Genomic DNA, 18044 nt, shown 5'->3' with positions numbered 1-18044 from the left:
GCTTCTGCTGTCTTCCTGTTCTGTGCACTCCCCAGAGTGACTTCCCCTGCACATCTAAGATAGTCATTACTGCAAGAGTGAGAGAGAGAGAGGGGGGGGTAGGAAGTGGACAGCAAGAGCTCTCCCCAGGCACGGGGCCACTTCACACTCACCAACCCCTGTCAGGCCACAGAAACAAGCAGAGCCACAGAAACCCATGCACTTGCTATGGGAACAGAGGAAACTCAGAAGACAATGGTCTTCTCAAGCCTCTTGCCAAACCCTGCCCTGAGGTGAGAAGCAAGAAATCCAAAAGGAGAATAACCTTCAGCTACCAGAAGGGGAAGTTTGTAGACACATCCAGTGCTGATCACTGCAACTCCACCGGGAGAGACGCATCTGGGAGATGCCTAGTAGGGCTTCTCTGGAAATGTGGCACGTCCTTGTGTCTCTTCAGGGCCTTCTGTTGTGATCAGGGCCTTTCTAAGGAGCAGGATGGAGGAAGGTCTCTCTTAGGGAGAGAAGGAGTGCAGAGAGCAGATTCCTATTCTGGGCTGAATGGCGGACTGGATAAACAGAAAGAAGGGAGGAAGGAAGGGAACACCAGCTCTTATCCCTCTCTGCTTTCCACTGTGGAGGCCATGTGAGCAGACATCTCACAGCCACCACCCCGCCTTTCCACCACAGTGGACTGAATCCCTTTAAACCATGAGCCAAAATAAACCTTTCAGTCCTTAAGCGTCCTTTGTGTTGATATTAATCAGAGTAATGAGAAAAAAGAACTGACCGGCAGTCTCTGGAAAGAGGAAGAAATGCTGGGGTTGCTGGTCCAGTATTTTACTGAAAACACTGTGGATACAGAGTCAAATCTCTGTGAGTTTGAGGCCAGCCTGGTCTAGACTGCAAATTCAGAAAGATACCTTATGTTGAAAAGAAAAATAAAAGAAAATAAACAACAACAACAATCACGAAAAGGAAGAGAAAAGAAAAATTCACAGAAGGAATGCTAAAAGCAAATCTCTCACAGTCTTTAGGATCTAGTAGGATAGTAAAGAAACAGTCCTTTAAGTCAATAACTATCATATGCCAATTCTTACGTATAGCTACAGGACAAGGGAGACCAGGTTGAGTAGATCCCATAGGTATCGTAATTTTATTAATTTCCCTTAAGTCTCTTAATAATCGCCACTTCCCAGACTTTTTCTTTGTCGGTGCCTGCGCCGCCAGTGTGTGAATATGGGGCGTAGGTCTGCAGGATTGAAAGAAAACACATACGAGGGTCACCCGTTTTCAGCAACTTAGGCTTCTAGCTACAGATGCAGGCTCCAAAAGCCAATTGAAACTTTTTATTTATTTGTTCCTTTCTTGAAAGGAGTTAAAACATCAATGGGTGAATCAACCAGCATTTAAAGTTTTAACCATTTTTATTTTTAAAACATGAAACACAAAACATTCAAGTAACGAGAAGCAAAACCCAGACATAAATTGACATACATGGACAGCTTGGTGCACCAAGGACAGACAATAAACATAGAGGAAAAGAACTAGATGGTGTTCCACCAAAGGGACCCAGATATCCTAAAGGATCCAGAACCAGAAATAAGCACTTCTCCAATAGGAGCCAGCATGGAGGCAAGACGTCTCCCACCTCCCTCTGTCTCCAGAGAGCTCCAAAAAACTTAAGCTCACTTCCTTCTTTTGCCAAAGCATCTCCAAAGTGGAGAGTCTGGGAGGACGGTTTTTCTCAACCCCATTCTCTCTCTTGTCTAGGGTGTAAACTGCCTCTAGTCAGGGTCCAAAGACTAAAAGCATCTATGAGAATCGACTTTGCTTCTCTAGATATTAGCATAACTCAAAGAGAACACATACACAAAAACATTTTACCATTATTACCTTGTCCCCTTCTGACAAGGTTTACTTACCACTACCCCAAATCTTTATCTTTGCACATGTTTTCGATTTCTGCCATCCTTCTGAACTCTGCTTACTGGGGCCTTTCCTGGCCATTTGCTCCCAATTTCTCAATCTCCCTTTCCAATCCAGAATATTCAAACTGCCACTAGCTATAAACCAAGGACTGACTTGTTCTATAGTTTTAACAAAATCTTGGGCTATCTTTACCTTAATACCAGTACCTTGTTGTTTGAGTAAACTTACAAGCTTATCTACGACCAATAACGAGAAGAACTTGTAGTTCCCATCGGTAAGACAAAACCTTCGTAGCACTACTTACTTCCAGTTTTGCCCCGTGGTCGCTGCTTGTCCCCAATATGTTCTGCTTCCTTGCTGGCCGGCCTTTTGGAACGATCCCGTCAGTTTGTCCTCTCTTTCCCGATCTCGGTGGAACCTCCAGAAGTCGGCGCCTGCGCCACCAGTGTATGAATATCGGGCGTAGGTCTGTGGGATTGAAATAAATCAAGTACACGGGTCACCCGTTTTTCAGTGAGTGCCACCAAGGCTTTGCTGAGATCTCCTTATATTACCCAAGGCAAAAGCCGTGGAAAACAACAAGGCAGGTGAAAATCCTCAACCAGGAAAACAGGAAAACTCTGTGTGGTGAAAGTTCCAACCCAATCAGGGGCATAAACAACTTCTTAACAACAACAAGCAGGAAGTCTCGGGTGGGGAGGAAGGGTGCCATGGAAAATCCCAGCCCCAAATCAGGGGCTAAGAGCAGCTGCCAAGGGTGTAGACAATTTCTTGCTATAGCAGGCTAAAAGGCTCATCGAGGGGGGACAGAAACACCAAGGTAGGGCCCAACAAGTGGACACAGACAGAGTGCAGGCAGAAACCCTGAAGATAAATCACTGAGAGGCAGGAAAATGATACATTGGAAGACCTTCTGCATTTGGGTTACTAGGAGAACTGCATTCTGTTTTAGTAGGGAGGCCATCTGCATTCTGTGTTATTAGGGACCAGATGTGAGTGGAATAAGAGTAGATACACAGAGTTGAGTCCCAATTCAGGGAACTGAAAGTATAAATTTACCCCCAAAATGTCACCCCGGTCTGGAGATATTCCTGTAGATCAGAGGGGTGTAAGTGCCTCTGTAGTCAGGTGGGTCAGCGGGGTTCAGTACTCACTTTCATCCCTTCTTCCCCAACAAGAAAGAGAAGTGGACGGCCAGCACTGGGAAATTGAGTTTTCTGAAAGGAGAGATCTGAGGCCATTCTTCCATTCTTCAACACAACACCTACCAGAAATCATGTCCATGTCTAGACATGGGGCCAGGAGACACAGGAAGACAGAACTGTCATGTATAGTGGCTCTCATCTACATCTGGCACTGAAGGGAAGGGAGATTTCTGCGAGTTCAAGGTTAGCTTGAGCTAAATAGTTCATTGCAGCCCAGGTGAGTGGCCGTGTGAGACACTTTCTCAAATCATCAGGGCCGAGGATGTGTCTTAGTCGGCACAGTGCTTGCCTAGCAAGTGTGAAGCCCTGGGCTCCATCTTGAGCACACCATGATCGGGCTGTGGTGACACACACCTAGAATCTCTGGACTCAGGATGTGAGGGCAGGAAGATGAGTTCCAGGACATCTTAGCTAAATAGAGGCCAGCCTGGGCTAGAGATGCTGCCACAGACAAGAGCAAACCAAACAGAATAAGATGGCAGACTGATAGGAGAGGAAAAAGCTGTGACCTACAGATCTGTTGATGTTCTCACCACCACAGCACCGAGATCTGGGCGTAAGCATGTGTGATTAAAAAACACACATAAGCGGGTCATTCCTGTTAAGAAAGAATGCCAATTCTGTAGCTTTATCCATTGAATATATACCCCAAGTTGACTAGGCAGAAAAATCTAGGAAGCACAGTGGGAAAACCCGGCTTAAGGCTACAGTAACAAAAGAATGACTATGTGCCCCAAATTTCCTGAGGAGAAATCCAGCAAGACCAGCCTAAATCCCAGGGACAAAGACAGAGAGCAAAAGACAGGAATGAATGGACCAGCGCCTAGGTGTATCCCCAGCTGTGTTCCTACCCAGCCAGGACGTTCCTTCGTTAGGATCAAAAGGCTTCCACATGCATCAGCAGGGCTCAGAAGGGGTCAAACACTGCAGGGGACACACAAGGGTCTGACAAGGGGTGAAACACTGCAGGGGACCCAGGATTCACGTCATAGCATGAGCTTCACCAGCAGGGTGAACGCAGAGATAGTGTTGAAGACGCCATAGACTCAGATACCCTGTAATATGATTTTTGAAAGGAGGAGGTTTCTCTGTGATCACAAAGCTAGAGGAAGAGAAGGGCAGCTTTCTAAACCACTCAGGAAGTGGCTTCTCAGAGAGGGTGGACCACCTGACTGAAAAAGGAAATGTTCCCCCAGGCCTTCAGGCAGGAGGTTGAAGCCCTCAGGGACAGAAGGCATCCTCAAACCACAACCATGGGTGTCTCTACTTGCTAGGCATAGTAGGAACCACAGGCTCTGAGGACTGGAACATCTATAGAGCCCTCCATATACCTTTCATCTGGAGCCTCTCATGGGATCAAGGAACCAGGAAGCTGAGGAGAAAAAGGAGAACTAGGCAAGAGGACAGTCTACTGTGTAGAAGGAGACTGCTCGTTTTTCCCTCTAGGCTCTGGTGTGGGTGCAGGTGACAACTGAGCTGAAGAAATGATCCGCAGAGGAATAGGATTGTGGCTGCCTTCAGCTCTGCTCCTCTCTCGGGTCCCAGGTGAGCACGGGACAAGTGTGTCAGGTCCATCGTTGAAAATGGAAGCTCCTGCTGTAAGCCTGACAGGGCCACGGGAGGTGAATGGAGCATCCAGTGCAGACAGACAGGCATAGAGAGAAGGCCAGAGTGTGGGTTTGGGGGTGGAGAGGGATGGGACCCAGGAGCGGTCAGCATCTTCTTCACTGGTGCTGACAGGTGTCCGTGCACATTACAGTCATGTCTACCACACGTGAGACAGAATCAGGACCCACTGAGTGGGTCACCTGCGATGGTCAGGGCCATAACCACATAATCTCTATTTGTCTTACAACGTCTCCATAACCTCAGTGCTGACTCCTGCTCTGACAAAGCCTCTCTCCTTTCTCACTGTTGCCTCAAGACCTGAGAGTTTTCTAAGAGCTGACTCAAGGGAGGCCTTCCTCCTCATCCAGCTATAAGATGCAGAATGGAGGTTTGTGTTTTCTAGGCTGTGTCCCTCTGCGTGGCCCCAGCAGTGTGACAGGCACTGTGGGGGAATCTCTGAGTGTGACTTGTCCATATAAGGAGAAATTCAAGTCGACCATCAAGTACTGGTGCAGAGGGTCACATGTTCTACTTTGCGAAGATATTGTCATGACCAGAGGCTCAGAAGAAGCTAGGAATGGCCGAGTGTCCATCCGGGACCATCCAGACAACCTGACCTTCACAGTGACCTTGCAGAGCCTCACCCTGGAGGATGCAGGCACCTACATATGTGGGGTGGATACACCATTTCCCTATTACCGCTTTCGGAATAGAGAGTCATTCAGGGTTGAGGTGTCTGTCATCCCAGGTAAGCCTCCTTCATGTCAGGGCAGCCTGAGTCCAGGCCTGTCATTCTCTCATGGAAGACGGAAGCCATGATCCTTAGCATGAGGAGCTGTGAGAGTGAGTGATCCAGGACAGAGTGTGCATCCACACATGCTTCTGTGAGAACATGTGTGGCATGTGTGATAGTGTGTGTATATACTAGTACATGTGTGTCCATGCACACAGGCACAGTGGGGAGCCTGTGTCCTTAGGTGGCCTTTTTCTAATTTATTTGTTTGCTTCTTTGTGTATTTATCTGTCTATTTGTCTGTGACTAGGGGCTGGCCCATGCTGTGTGAGAGTCAAAGGAGAACTTCTGGGTGTCAGTTCTCTATTTACAACTTGTGGGTCAAACTCAAGTCAGCAGGCTTGGCAAACACGGACCCCCTGAGTCCTCTTCTCAGCCCCTGTTGTGGATTCTCTGTGTCCACTGTGGGACAGTTTCAGGTGTGAAACTTTCTAGAGACAGGCTCTGAGTCTCTGCCTCTCTGTGACTTTCTGTCCTGATAAGACACAAGTCCTCCTTCTCAGGTCTCATATGATCCTGTCCCCAATCTCCATATGGGAACAGAACCCCTGCACATCAACTCCCCTCTCTCAAGGTGCCTCTGACCTGCGACTGAGTAGATAGTTCCCCTCCATTGGGATTCTTGGGGTACCAGCTTCATCACTGGTTCTGTGACTTCTGAGACACCACCAGACAGAGAAGGAAGAGCCTAGACAGTGTATAGGGCATCTCAGCACCCTGAGGACCCCCTTCAACTCCTCCAAGCTCCCCCATGTCCCTGTTTCCCAGCAACAATTTACTGCTGGAAGAAACTCAGAGGATTCCTCCAGGTTCCCCTTGCTGGATGGAAAACAGGCTTTCAGCTGCTTTGGTGGCCAAAGTTCTCCATGTCTGTAGTTCATTCTCAGATTATGGGGCCTCTCTTGTTCTTAGAACCCTTAAGAGCAGGGGTGGTGAGGGACTGAAAGAAGGTATCAAATGCCTCTGATGATCCCAGTTTCTACCACCACATCTTCCTCTTCTTTCTGTTCTTGTTCTCCTTGTTCTTCTTGTTCTTCATCTTTCTCCTTCTTTTTCTCCTTCTCTTTCTCCATCTTCATCATCATCATCATCATAGTTATTTGAGAGAGGATATCAAGTAGCCCAATCTCACTGTGTTCTCAGGATTCATCTTGAATGCCTGCTTTTTTGCAGCTCCAGCGCTCGCATTGCAAACATACATCAGCAAACCCAGCTCCCGGTTCTCAATTTTGATTTTCCCCTTATGTTTCCCAGCAACCTCCTCTGTGGATCCACACTGAAGTCTGGGAAGGCAAATCCCACCGACACAGCTGTCTCTCTGCAGTAGAGGCCACTCTCCCCAGGGCCCTACAATCACCTGCCTTTCTAGAACTTTCCATCTGCTCATTCCTCAGAGAACACTGCCCAGCTGCCTTTCTGGCTAACACTGGGAATGAGTGGACCAGGCAGGCAAGGAGTCCCATTACCTTGTTTGTCCCCAGAAAGATGGCAGACAAGGAAGCAAACAGTGTGGTTGAGGTTGGATGGGACCTGGTACTCATTAAGTGTCTTGTCACTGACACTTCCACTCTCCTCTGTAAGAAGACTGTCTCCATGTTTACAAGTGCAGGCCAGACACTGTGCACCCTGAGATGGGCTGGGACGGGAATCCCTGACCAGGCATTGGTGTGGCCATGGGGATGATAGGCTGTCAGACAGCTGTCCACATGCCCCAGGGAGCTGTGTAAAGCAGAGTGACAGAGCTTCCTGTGGATAGGAAGCAATGTGGAGGTCATGGGAATTGTCTTGTGTTCCCATCATTGGTTCCAATCACAGGTTCAAGTCCTGGGAGCAGTATAAAAATCCTGGAGCCCACCAGATCCACAGCCAGTTACACTCAGCCCAGCGTGACCACAAATGAAACAATTCCTGCTCCCAGCCCACAGACTCGGTGAGGAAACCATATCCCTGAGGCCTTCGTATTGGGCAGGAGGGTTCATACTGAGAGAGCAAAGGTAGAAGGGTTTGGATCTCCCTCTTGTATGCCCCTCCTGCATTTCCCAACCTCAGGCTAACCTGGAGGGTTTTGTGAGTGCCATTTGCTTATCTAAAAATAAGGACATAGAAGTGAGACTCAGATATAGACCCACCGAGCTGGAATTATTTTCCTGCCAAGCAGGCACTACCTAAACACATCCAGAGCCTTGAGAAATGGCTTGGTGAAGATGGTTCTGCCCATCTGAATACATCTCAATTTGAGCCATATCACCTACAGGAAAAATCAGGCATTGTGGTACCTAAAAGGCCAGAAATATTGAGGTAGAGACGGAAGGATGCCTGAGACTCACTGGCTACACAGCCTACTTGACAAGTTGCAGAATAGTGAGATATGCTGTCAGAAAAGAAGACAGATGGTGTGCTGTGGTGGCTCCCACCTTTAATCCCAGCACTTGGGAGGCAGAGGCAGGTCAAGCTCTGTGACTTTAGGACCAGCCTGGACTACATAGTGAATTCCATTCTAGCCTGGACTATATAATGAGGCCTGTCTCAAGACAGACACAGAAGTGTGGCTCTTGAGGAATGACCGAGGTTATTCACTGACCTCTACATTCAAGCACACCCATGTGCACCTGCATACATACACATGAGCACACACATACACACACACACACACACACACACACACACACACACAAACAAACAATTATATATGCAAAATAAATAAGGCACGGGGTATGGAAACACAAGACACCCAGTACATGGGAGGTGAAGACAGGTGGATGTCTATGAGTTGAAGGCCATCGTGTTTCAGCTAGGACTACATAGTATGTGTATATGTCTATATATATATATATATATATATATATATATATATATATATATATAGAGAGAGAGAGAGAGAGAGAGAGACATATATATACATATGACACCCAGGAGAAAGTGTGAGGAGAAGTCCAGTTAGAAGAGATCTGGGTGTGGGCTGGGGAGGAGGTGCCGGCCTGGTTAGAGGCCCTGAGGTTAGAGTCCCATGGGTTTGGTCTGCAGAGAGCAGGCCAGGCCAGGCCAGAGTTCGCAGTTACTTCTTGAGCTGTGGATTAATCACACTGGCCTTTCAGGCCGTCCTGTCCTTGTCCCTGCATAGATCTATGTGGACACAGACCTGGGGAGGACACAGGAACATAGCACAGGGCATCAGCATCCCCTTCTCAGAAGGAGACTTATTGTGACTATGTCCCTTCCAGGTCCCTTCTGAATAGCCTCTACTTCTGGGTTCTGGTGTTTCTGGAGTTGCCCCTGTTCCTGTGCATGATTAGTGCCGTCCTGTGGGTGAACAGGCCTTAGAGGTGCTCTGGGAGGCACGGCATTTGGCCCTGTCACGAATACCAGTGAAGACTGTTGATGTGGAGGCTCTGTCCTGGACACATCACCTATATTCGCTGAGGACAACAAGTAAACCTGTGTTCTTTTTTTTTTTTTTTTTGGTTCTTTTTTTTGGAGCTGGGGACCGAACCCAGGGCCTTGCGCTTCCTAGGCAAGCGCTCTACCACTGGGCTAAATCCCCAACCCAAACCTGTGTTCTTGAGAATGCTCTGAGATTGTTAGAAGATTCTCTGCGCTCTATCAAACACATAGAAGAATGTGCCCAATAAATACCCGCTGGAGAATTGGCTCAGTGGTTAAGAGCAGCAGCTGCTCTTCCAGAGTCCCTGATTTCAAATCTCAGTCACCACACTGGTGGCTCACAACCTCCTGCAATAGGATCCGATTCCCTCCTCTGCTATACAGGTGCACATGCAGATAGTACACTCATATATTAAATAAATTTATTAAAATTAATTGCATAGAATTATAACACAGCACCTTTACTTGTTCTTTGGTGTGTTCACATTGTGTACAACATGGCTCTATCCTGTCCACCTGCGTCCCCACCGTCCCACTCCCTCAGGCCTGTGTCCCCTGCTCTCCTTCATGTTCCATTTCTCTTTTTCTTTTTGAATCTCACAGAGAACAGTTAGTGCCTCCTGACTGAATGCTAGCTGACCTTGCTGACCTCGTCTTGGGCGTGTAACCAAGGCTGTAGTGACCTTGGGATCACGAGACAATGCCACATTCAGAACTCAGCATTTCAGGGCACTCTCCTCCCCTACCTCTGCCTGTGGAACTCTTTCCTCTCCCTCCCTGCCTTGTCTGGAATTCCTGGTGTCATACAGGGCTGAGCACCTGATGGTCACTTACACCACAACAGAAGGAAACATCGCCAACCAAGGCCAGGGCATCACTCATTAACAGGTAGAGATGTAGATATTTAGAGGACAATTTGACAGCTTCTCCAATAAATACGTACACCTTCCATGAGAAATACTCAATGCACTGTGTCCTCCAGATTCACTAATAGAATGCGGTCTACACTGATGACCTTACTGTCTGCTGTCACATCCCTGCTTCCCAGCCACCCTGGTGACATCCTGAATCTAACACTTCTATCTGCTTGGCTTAAGGCTTTGCCACATACATGCTCATGGGCTTGCCAAGGGTGTATTTTTTAGCTTCTCTGGGTCTGATTGTTATATAAACAAGGTTATATATTTTTTTTGTTTTACATACATAGAATCTCACTACAGATGTCTGGTCCAGAATTCACTGTATTGACCCGTTTGGCCTTGAACTCAGAAATTGACCAGTACTGTCATACCAGAACCAATGTTACATTTACCCCCTGTGTTCTGAAGTAACCCCAAAGCCTGACTCATAGAACAAGCACTTTGCCACAGAGATGCAACCCACACTCCCCTCCTATCTGTCTGTCTGTCTGCCTGCCTGTCTGCCTGTCTTTCAATGTTCTCCGTCCTTTCTTCTTCCTTCTTTGTCATTAATAGGGTCTCACTATACAGCCCAGGGCAGTTTCCAACCCCCGATCCTGATCCTCCTGCCTCTGCCCCCTAGTTCTGGGGTTACAGCCATGTGCTACCATGCCCAGTCACCTGCTTCTTTTCTATGTCTTGTGGCTTTACCAGTTAACATGGTGTCTTTGAGGTTCCAACAACTGATATGTGGATGCTATAACGTGCACCCAGCCTGTGCTGCCCTCTGGTTGGCTATGTAAGCACCCAAGACAGCATTTTTCCCTTCTGTGGTTAAACACTTTAGAAGGTCTTTTCCCTTCACCTTCCTTCCCCATTCTTGTTTTCTTCCTCCCTCCCCCTTCCTGCTGTTGTTATGAAATACAACACAAGCACTCATCACCAAGACCTGCTTTTTATGTGAGTTCTGCTGATCTGCCTCAGGTCCTCATGCTGGTTCAATGGGCCCTTTATTGACTGAATTACCTCCACTGTCAGATATATAGATATAGATAGATATAGATATAGATATAGATATAGATATAGATATAGATATGTATAGATAGATAGTTATAGCAATAGATACTGATATATAGAGATAGACATATGCACAGAGATATAGAGAAGGAGATATACCTTTAGATGAAAAGCTTTTAATTGCAGTGTAGCAAATTAGTCAATATTTCCTTTCTAGCTTAGGCCTTTAACTCTGACTTAAGAAATTTCCATACAAGCACGTGCTTGCAATCCCAGCACACTTGACTTAGAGGCAGGAGAATCTGGAGTTTCATCCTCAGCTACATGGTAAATTCTAGGTCATCTTAGACGACATACGACGGTGGAGAGATGGTTTGGCAGTCACAAGCACTGGCTGTTCATCCAGGTTTGCACCCCATAGAAGCTCACAGTGGCCTCTAACTCCATTTCTAGGGGATCCAACTACCTCTTCGGTCCTGTCTGAGCACTGCCAGGTACAGTGATATGGACAGGGGCACAAACCCTCATGCAAATAAAAATAAGCAAAAACATTTTCAACAAAATCAACAACCTAAGTGGATGAAGAGGAGGGGGAGACTAGTCATAACAGGGAGAAGAGAAGGTGATGCCCTAAAATTTAAATTGCTCTCCTGAATTGTAAACATGTTTGTGTCTAACTCCTTACATTTTATTTTTCATGATTATTGAGTACATGTGTGATGTGTGTGCGTGTGCATGCCACAGTCAGGGCAGACCTTCATGGAATCAGTTCCCTCCTTCCACAGTCACATGAGGTACAGAAACTGAATCCAGGTCACCAGGCTTGCTGAGCATCATCACCCACTGAGCCAGCGCGGTTCACACGGGTACACCGTGGTCTTCTAGCTGGAGTGGTAGTCTTAAGTCTTGGTGTCTCGGCTCTCTTCTTACCTATCTGTAAGTCTTCCTCCACACTGGACAAGTCCTCTGCTGTTCCCATCTTGGGAAAGACAATCGAGTTCCTAAAAGGAAAATCAAATTTGGGCTCGAGAGATGGCTCCACTGAGAGCAGCAGCTGCTCTGGCAGAGACACTGAGTTCACTTCTTAGCACCCAGCCTGGGTGTCTCACAGCCCAGCTCAAGGGATTAATGCCTCCTTCTGGTCTCTGTAAGACCTGTCTTATAAGGTGCATAGACAGAAAGACGGACAGACAGACATGAAAAACAACACAAAGTTTTATAAAAGGAAAGGTTTTCTGAAAAGCCCGTGTTGGGACTTTGAGTGCGAGCCCATGTCTCAGGCAGGGATTCTGTTGCCGTGAAGAATCACCAACCACAACCAAAAGCAACTTGGGGAAGAAAAGGTTTATTCTGTTGTCTCTTCCATATCTCAGTCCAGCATCAAAGCAGTCAAAACAGAAGACAGACAGGGCAGGAACCCCGAGGCAGGAGCTGATGCAGAGGCCATGGAGGGCGGCCACTTACTGTTCCTCTCCTCATGGCTTGCTCAGCCTGCTTTCTTATAGAACCCAGGTCCACCAGCCCAGAGCTGAAACAGGAAGTCTGTCTCTGTATGTAGTCATGGTGACTTGATGTCCTGGAACTCACAGAGATCCCCCTGCCTCTGCCTCCCTTCTGTGGGCATCAAATGTCTGTATCACTCTGCCTGCATGGAGCTGTTTCTCAGCTGAGGTTTCCTTCTCTCAGGTGACTGTAGCTTGGGCCAATTGGACATTAAACCCAGGCAGCACAGAGCCTCCAATGCACCGTTAGGATAACTTCCTTATCTATGAACACGGACTGTAAGCACAATGACTTGGGAACTTTGAAAATATCTTCTAAGGGTCAGTGGGATGGATCAGCCTTGTGGTGAAAGCCTGGTCACCTGATGTCAGTGCCCAGGACTTAGGGTGGAAGGAGAGAACCAACTCCCATAAGTTGTCCTCTGACTCCCATGTGCAGGCTGCACTGCATTCCCACACTCACAAACACGCCCCACACCACACGCACAATAAACAATATTTAAAACCAATAATAAAATGTTCTTTAATAAATGATTTCCTCTTTGAAACTTGTTTGTATGTTTGTTAAAGTCGATTTTGAATACAATATACATTTATTTTTACTTTTTAAATCATTTGTTTTATTTTAATTGTGTGTGTGTGTGTGTGTGTGTGTGTGTGTGTGTGTGTGTGTGTTATCCATACATATGTGAGTGCAGTGCCCCTGGCTAACGGAATGAGGTGATGGATCTCCCAGAGCTGAAGTCACAGGTGAGTCTGAGCCATCTCGTGTGGTTAGTTGGATACAAACTGGGGTCCTCTGAAAGAGCAGCATGCTCTCAGTCCCTGAGCTGTCTCTCCAGTCCTTGTCTTTTATTTTAATTAGTGTGTGTGGGTCTGTGTGTGTGTGTGTGTGTGTGTCTGTGACTGTGTGCGTATGTGCATGTAAATGCAGTTCTTCATGAAGGTCAGAGGTGAATCTGACCCATAAACCACCTCTCCACCTTCTTATATTAATTTAACTATGATTTATTGCTTAAGCCTGCATTTTTTTTCTCTTAATGGTATGTGTGTGTGAGATCAGAGCTTCAGAAATCCCTAGATCTACAGGTGATTTCTGTGCTATCTCGTGTGTGTGCTGGGACTAGAACTTGGGTCTTCTGGAAGAAGAAGCAAACACTCTTAACCACTGAACCATCCCTCCAGCCCCTTATATTTACTTTAAATGGTGTCCTTAGACTGGAGTTGTGGCTCAATGGCAGCATGCTTGTCTACCATGCACAGAACCCTGGGTTTGATGGCAGTACCACACAAAAAGGAAAAGATTATGATTAAGTGGTGTTTTATGTGGTGGGAATGTATGCGTGTGAGGATGTGGTGTTTGTGTGTCTGTGGCAGGGCTGAGGTAGGTTGTGTATGTGTCTGTGTATGTGGTGTATGTGTGTTTCTGTGTGTGGGGTTTGTATGTATATGTGTGTGGTATGTGTGTATTCATGCATGCTGGGTTACATGTGTGTATGTGTATGCACTGTATGTCTTAGTATATGTATGTATATATCTGTGGTATGTATGTGTATGGTTTGTGGAGTGTGTGTGGTGTGGGTGCATGTATTCGTCTGTGTAACTATGAGCCTCTGTGTGTGTGTATGTGTGTGTGTGTGTTTCCAAGTGTGTTTGTGACCTTCATCCCGTGAAAACCTTGATACCAGAGAAAGTGTACCTACATCTATCCACACATGTAATTGTTCCTCTAGATTTAAGCCAACTGCAGATTCCCACAACTTGGGAGGCTGACAAGGCAGGGGGAGAGCTTGAAGCCAGCATGGGCTGCACAGCAAAACTCTGCCTTCTAGGACCAGAACAAGGGTGTGTGTATTCAAATTGGTGGGCAGAGGACTTGTCTAGCATTCTTGAAACCGTGCATTCAATCTCCAGGTGCTCATAAAACCAAGCATGATAGGGAATGCCTTTAACCACAACATTTGATGCTGGAAAAAGGAAAATCAGAAGTTCAAGGCCAGCTTGAGCTACATGAAGCCTCGCCAATGCCTGTGTCCCTAGTATCCATTGTGACAGATGTCCTTGGCCAGAAAAATCCCTGCTCTGAGGGCTATCTCATTGCTGCCCCAGACTGAGCCTTAGCAACACCCTTTGCCATCCTGGGCTTTGCCTAAGCTACTGCCATGGGCTTAGCCTGTGCTACCTTGTGCTCTCTTGTTACTGCAGCCAGCCTGCCTTTGGTTGCTCTCCTCTCCCATAATCCCCTGCAATCCAGTAACCTCCTGAGTGAAGGGTTTGCTGGATTCCATCTTTTGTCTCTCTGCATCTCTCCTTGTGAACCCTACCTGCCTTTCACGCTGAGGTCTAGCATTGCATCCATTGATTAGAGGAAGTTCCTGTTCACCTGACTGGACCTCCCATGCCATGACTTGGTCTTCTCAAAGACTGACATCATCTTTCTTCCCGTATGCAAAATTGAGAAGTTCTGTCAAGGAAGTTGATGAGAGAAGTGGAAGAGAGAGACCGAAAGGAAATTCACCCTGAGCTTCAAGTCCTTGCCGGGTGCTGGCATCTGTCACCTCCAAGGACAGGAGAGGGGACCACACCATGTGGCAGTTCTCTGCTCTGCTCTTCTTCCTCCTCCCAGGTAAGGAGCAGGGGCTACTGAAGCTCCCATGTCTGTGGTGTGGGTGACACAGAGGGTCTGTCTGGGGTTAGGGAAAACCAGCTGATTCACTCACCAGCTGCTAACTCCCAGGGATTCTGTGGGAATTGCAGAAAAACCAAAAAGAAATAAAAAAACAAAACCAAAAACAAAAACAAAGAGCCCACCTTCCAGAAAAGCTGACAAATGAGTAGATGAACTAATTCTTTTACAAATGTATTTTTAGCTTTATGTTTGGCACATGCAGCCTAGGATGACCCTGAACTTGTGACCTTCCAGGTTCCACACTTTGACAATTGAGATTTCTAGGCTGCAGTTCCAACTCCAGTTACATTTTGATTTTTAATTGACACAGTAATCAATACTCACAGGGGCTGGCTGTGGTGCTGAATGATTTTAATGCCAGCACTCAGAAAGCAGAGGTAGGCCGACTGATTTGAGGGAAAACGTGATGGGGTACAATGTGGCATCTGCACATCGCTACAGGAGGTAAGGATCAGAGCGGGGGCTGGGCTTTCATCATAGCCATTTGTCAAGTCTGTGAAATCTTCTCTAGGAGATATTTTGAAATAATCTACTGTCAACCATAGTTTTTATCTGTCTCATACAACACTAGAAGTCGTCATTCTCATCAAATGGCAGACACCTCTGTCCCAACACCTCTCCCTCTATGCAGTCAGCCCTCTCCCTTCTTCCCTACTAACCTGCCCAGGCTGATAACCCCTGTTCTGTTCTCTGCTTCTTTAAGGTTAACTTTTGTTTCTTTGAGGAAAAATGTGTCTGTGTGGTGTATGTATGTGTAAATGTTTGTGTGTCTTTCTGTGTGTGCATACATGTGCTTTCAGGTGCACACGTGGGTGCACACACACATATGGAGGCGAAATATTGGCACTTAGCATCTTCATCACTCTCCACCTTGTTTGTGTAGACATGGTGTCCCAGTGTGCATGGACCTCTCAGGTTCAGTCTGTCTGGCCAGTGATCTCCAAGATCCTCCTCTCTTTGGGGTAACAGCCACCCCACCCCATCACCTCACCTGGCTATCCATCTGTCAGACACAATGTCTGACAAGATTTTCTCCCACATTGCAGACTGACTCTCCATGCTGTTGGTGGAGTCCTTTTGGTTTAAAATAAGTACATTCAGCAATTTTTGTTTTCTTACCTGTGGCACTAGGGTCATACTTGGTTCTTGGTGGTGTTGGTGTTCAAGACAATATCCTGAAGAAATTTGATTATAGTTTTCTTTCTTTTAAAATTATATATATATATATATGTATATATATATAAATGTATATATATAAATGTGTGTGTATATATATATATGTATATAATTCATACATACCGGAAGAGGCTACCAGATCCAATTCGATGGTTGTAAGCCACCATGTAGTTGCTGGGAATTGAACTCACGACTCTGGAAGAGCAGAATATGTCTTTACCACTGAGCCATCTCTCCAGAGACTCCTGTATCATTTTGTTTACAGCGGGTATTTGATAGATGCTGCTTGTGCACGCTGTGTCAGCACTGCACCAATGGTGCTGCATCCTCAGCCCTTGCCAGGAGCTCTGGACTCAGATTCCATGGATCTGAAGGACAGCAGAGGGTCTGTGTGCTGTGGGCTCTGCACCATAGGGAAATCTGAATGGTTGCTGTCATTTTGGTCAGCCTCCATGGCATTCATCCCAGAGACTGCCAAGACTACCAAAAGTGGCTTCTGTGTTGCCATGGGATGTGACTTCTTTAGATGGACTGCATGAGGGTAATGGGTACCTAAAGAAAGGCAGTATCATGTCCAGTAGACATGGCCTTCTGACACTTCCTCCACTCCAGCCATGATTGGTCATTGTCACCATTTTATCTTCTGAGAGCTATATTTGGGGTGTTATTTTCCTTTCTCTTTCTTTTCTATTCTTTCTCTCTTTTCTTTTTTTTTTTTTATTTTGATGCTTCAGACAGTAGGAAAACTATGATGATCTGTCTTGGAAAAGGGAAGCCTTTCATGGGTTATTATTCAGCTCATGAAGTCTACTTGGCAGAGTAGAGTTCCACTGAAGGACCCTAGGGGCTTTCACCTGCCTTAGGCCCATGGGCCTCACTCAGGTCAAGGCTAGCCAGTTTCCATTCTCCATCCACAATTCTTCGAATGTACTGGCTGATACTCACCTAACCTCCTATAAAGTTTCGGATAAATTTAAATGCATGTCAGGATCTACCTATGCTTGCTAGCCAAGAGATTTAAAGATCAATATACTTAGCCAGTAAGTTTGAACTGTAACCTTGCTGATGTAACGTAAATCCCTAAAAAGTATGAAAACTGCTTGTTATAGCCATTCGGGTTCAACTTCTAGTTACTTGCCTTGAGGGACTAATTGAGGGTCGATCCCAATGCACCAGAAAATAAACCTATTGCTTTGGCATCGATCTGCACCTCAGTGTACCACTCAGGGGCATCTTGAAACTGACTTAGGTCGGGGGTCTTATCCCACCTGGGGAGTAGGAGATCAGTGATCTGTGATTTTGTGTTTTCCAGGCTGCTCCACTGCTCAGGATCCAGTCACAGGTCCAGAGGAGGTGAGCAGTCAGGAGCAGGGCTCCCTGATAGTGCAGTGCCAATATGCCTCACACTGGAAGGATTACAGGAAGTACTGGTGCCGAGGAGCTGAGTGGAGTTCCTGTAAGATTCTTGTTGAAACCGATGCATCAGAGTGCTTGGTGAAGGAGAACCGTGTGTCTATCAGGGACGACCAGAGAAACTTCATCTTCACAGTGACCATGGAGGACCTGAGGATGAGCGATGCTGGCATTTACTGGTGTGGAATTGTGAAATCTGGATATGATCCCATGTTTAAAGTTCGTGTGGGCATTGAGCCAGGTAAGAGAAAATTTCCAGAAAATCCTGGGGAAGGATCACGGCACCTTGTAAATCTAACTCTTACTAGGAAAATGAGCTGAGTCAGCTCTATGTGTCCTGTTATCTACTGAGATAGAGACAGAGCTGGGGAAGCCTTGTCTCTTTGTATGTGCGTCTCAGATATTCCGACTCCTGTAGATCTGAGAATTGAACTCAGAATCTCACATGTGCCA

The 18044-nt window shown here is 46.5% G+C and overlaps 2 protein-coding genes across 7 annotated transcripts in view; both read left to right on the top strand.

The window, feature by feature from the left end:
* Nucleotides 1–4323: 4323 nt before the first annotated feature.
* Cd300cl1 (CD300c molecule like 1) lies at nt 4324–12848 on the top strand. The gene is made up of 4 exons (XM_003750957.6): nt 4324–4658; nt 5125–5469; nt 7330–7444; nt 8736–12848. The coding sequence occupies exons 1-4, from the start codon at nt 4598–4600 to the stop codon at nt 8833–8835; spliced, it is 621 nt and encodes a 206-aa protein (XP_003751005.2). The 5' UTR covers nt 4324–4597; the 3' UTR covers nt 8836–12848.
* A 1916-nt stretch (nt 12849–14764) lies between these two features.
* Nucleotides 14765–18044, top strand: part of Cd300ld (Cd300 molecule-like family member D) — a 32909-nt gene continuing 29629 nt past the window's right edge. For 2 of the 6 annotated variants that reach the window (XR_010055111.1, XM_039087788.2), the window contains exons 1-2: nt 14766–14939; nt 17491–17832. Coding sequence is in view for 4 of the 6 variants with exons in the window: in XM_039087788.2 (XP_038943716.1) it covers nt 14900–14939; nt 17491–17832 (382 nt within the window). In the remaining 2 variants the exon portion in view is untranslated. Of the gene's footprint in view, nt 14940–17490; nt 17833–18044 lie in introns of all 6 variants that reach the window. The other 4 variants (XR_010055112.1, XM_039087791.2, XM_039087786.2 and 1 more) reach the window with 3 other exon arrangements.

This window comes from Rattus norvegicus, chromosome 10 (assembly GCF_036323735.1).
Source record: "Rattus norvegicus strain BN/NHsdMcwi chromosome 10, GRCr8, whole genome shotgun sequence".
Taxonomy (NCBI): Eukaryota; Metazoa; Chordata; class Mammalia; order Rodentia; family Muridae; genus Rattus; species Rattus norvegicus.
This window is presented reverse-complemented; position numbering and strand designations above follow the sequence as displayed.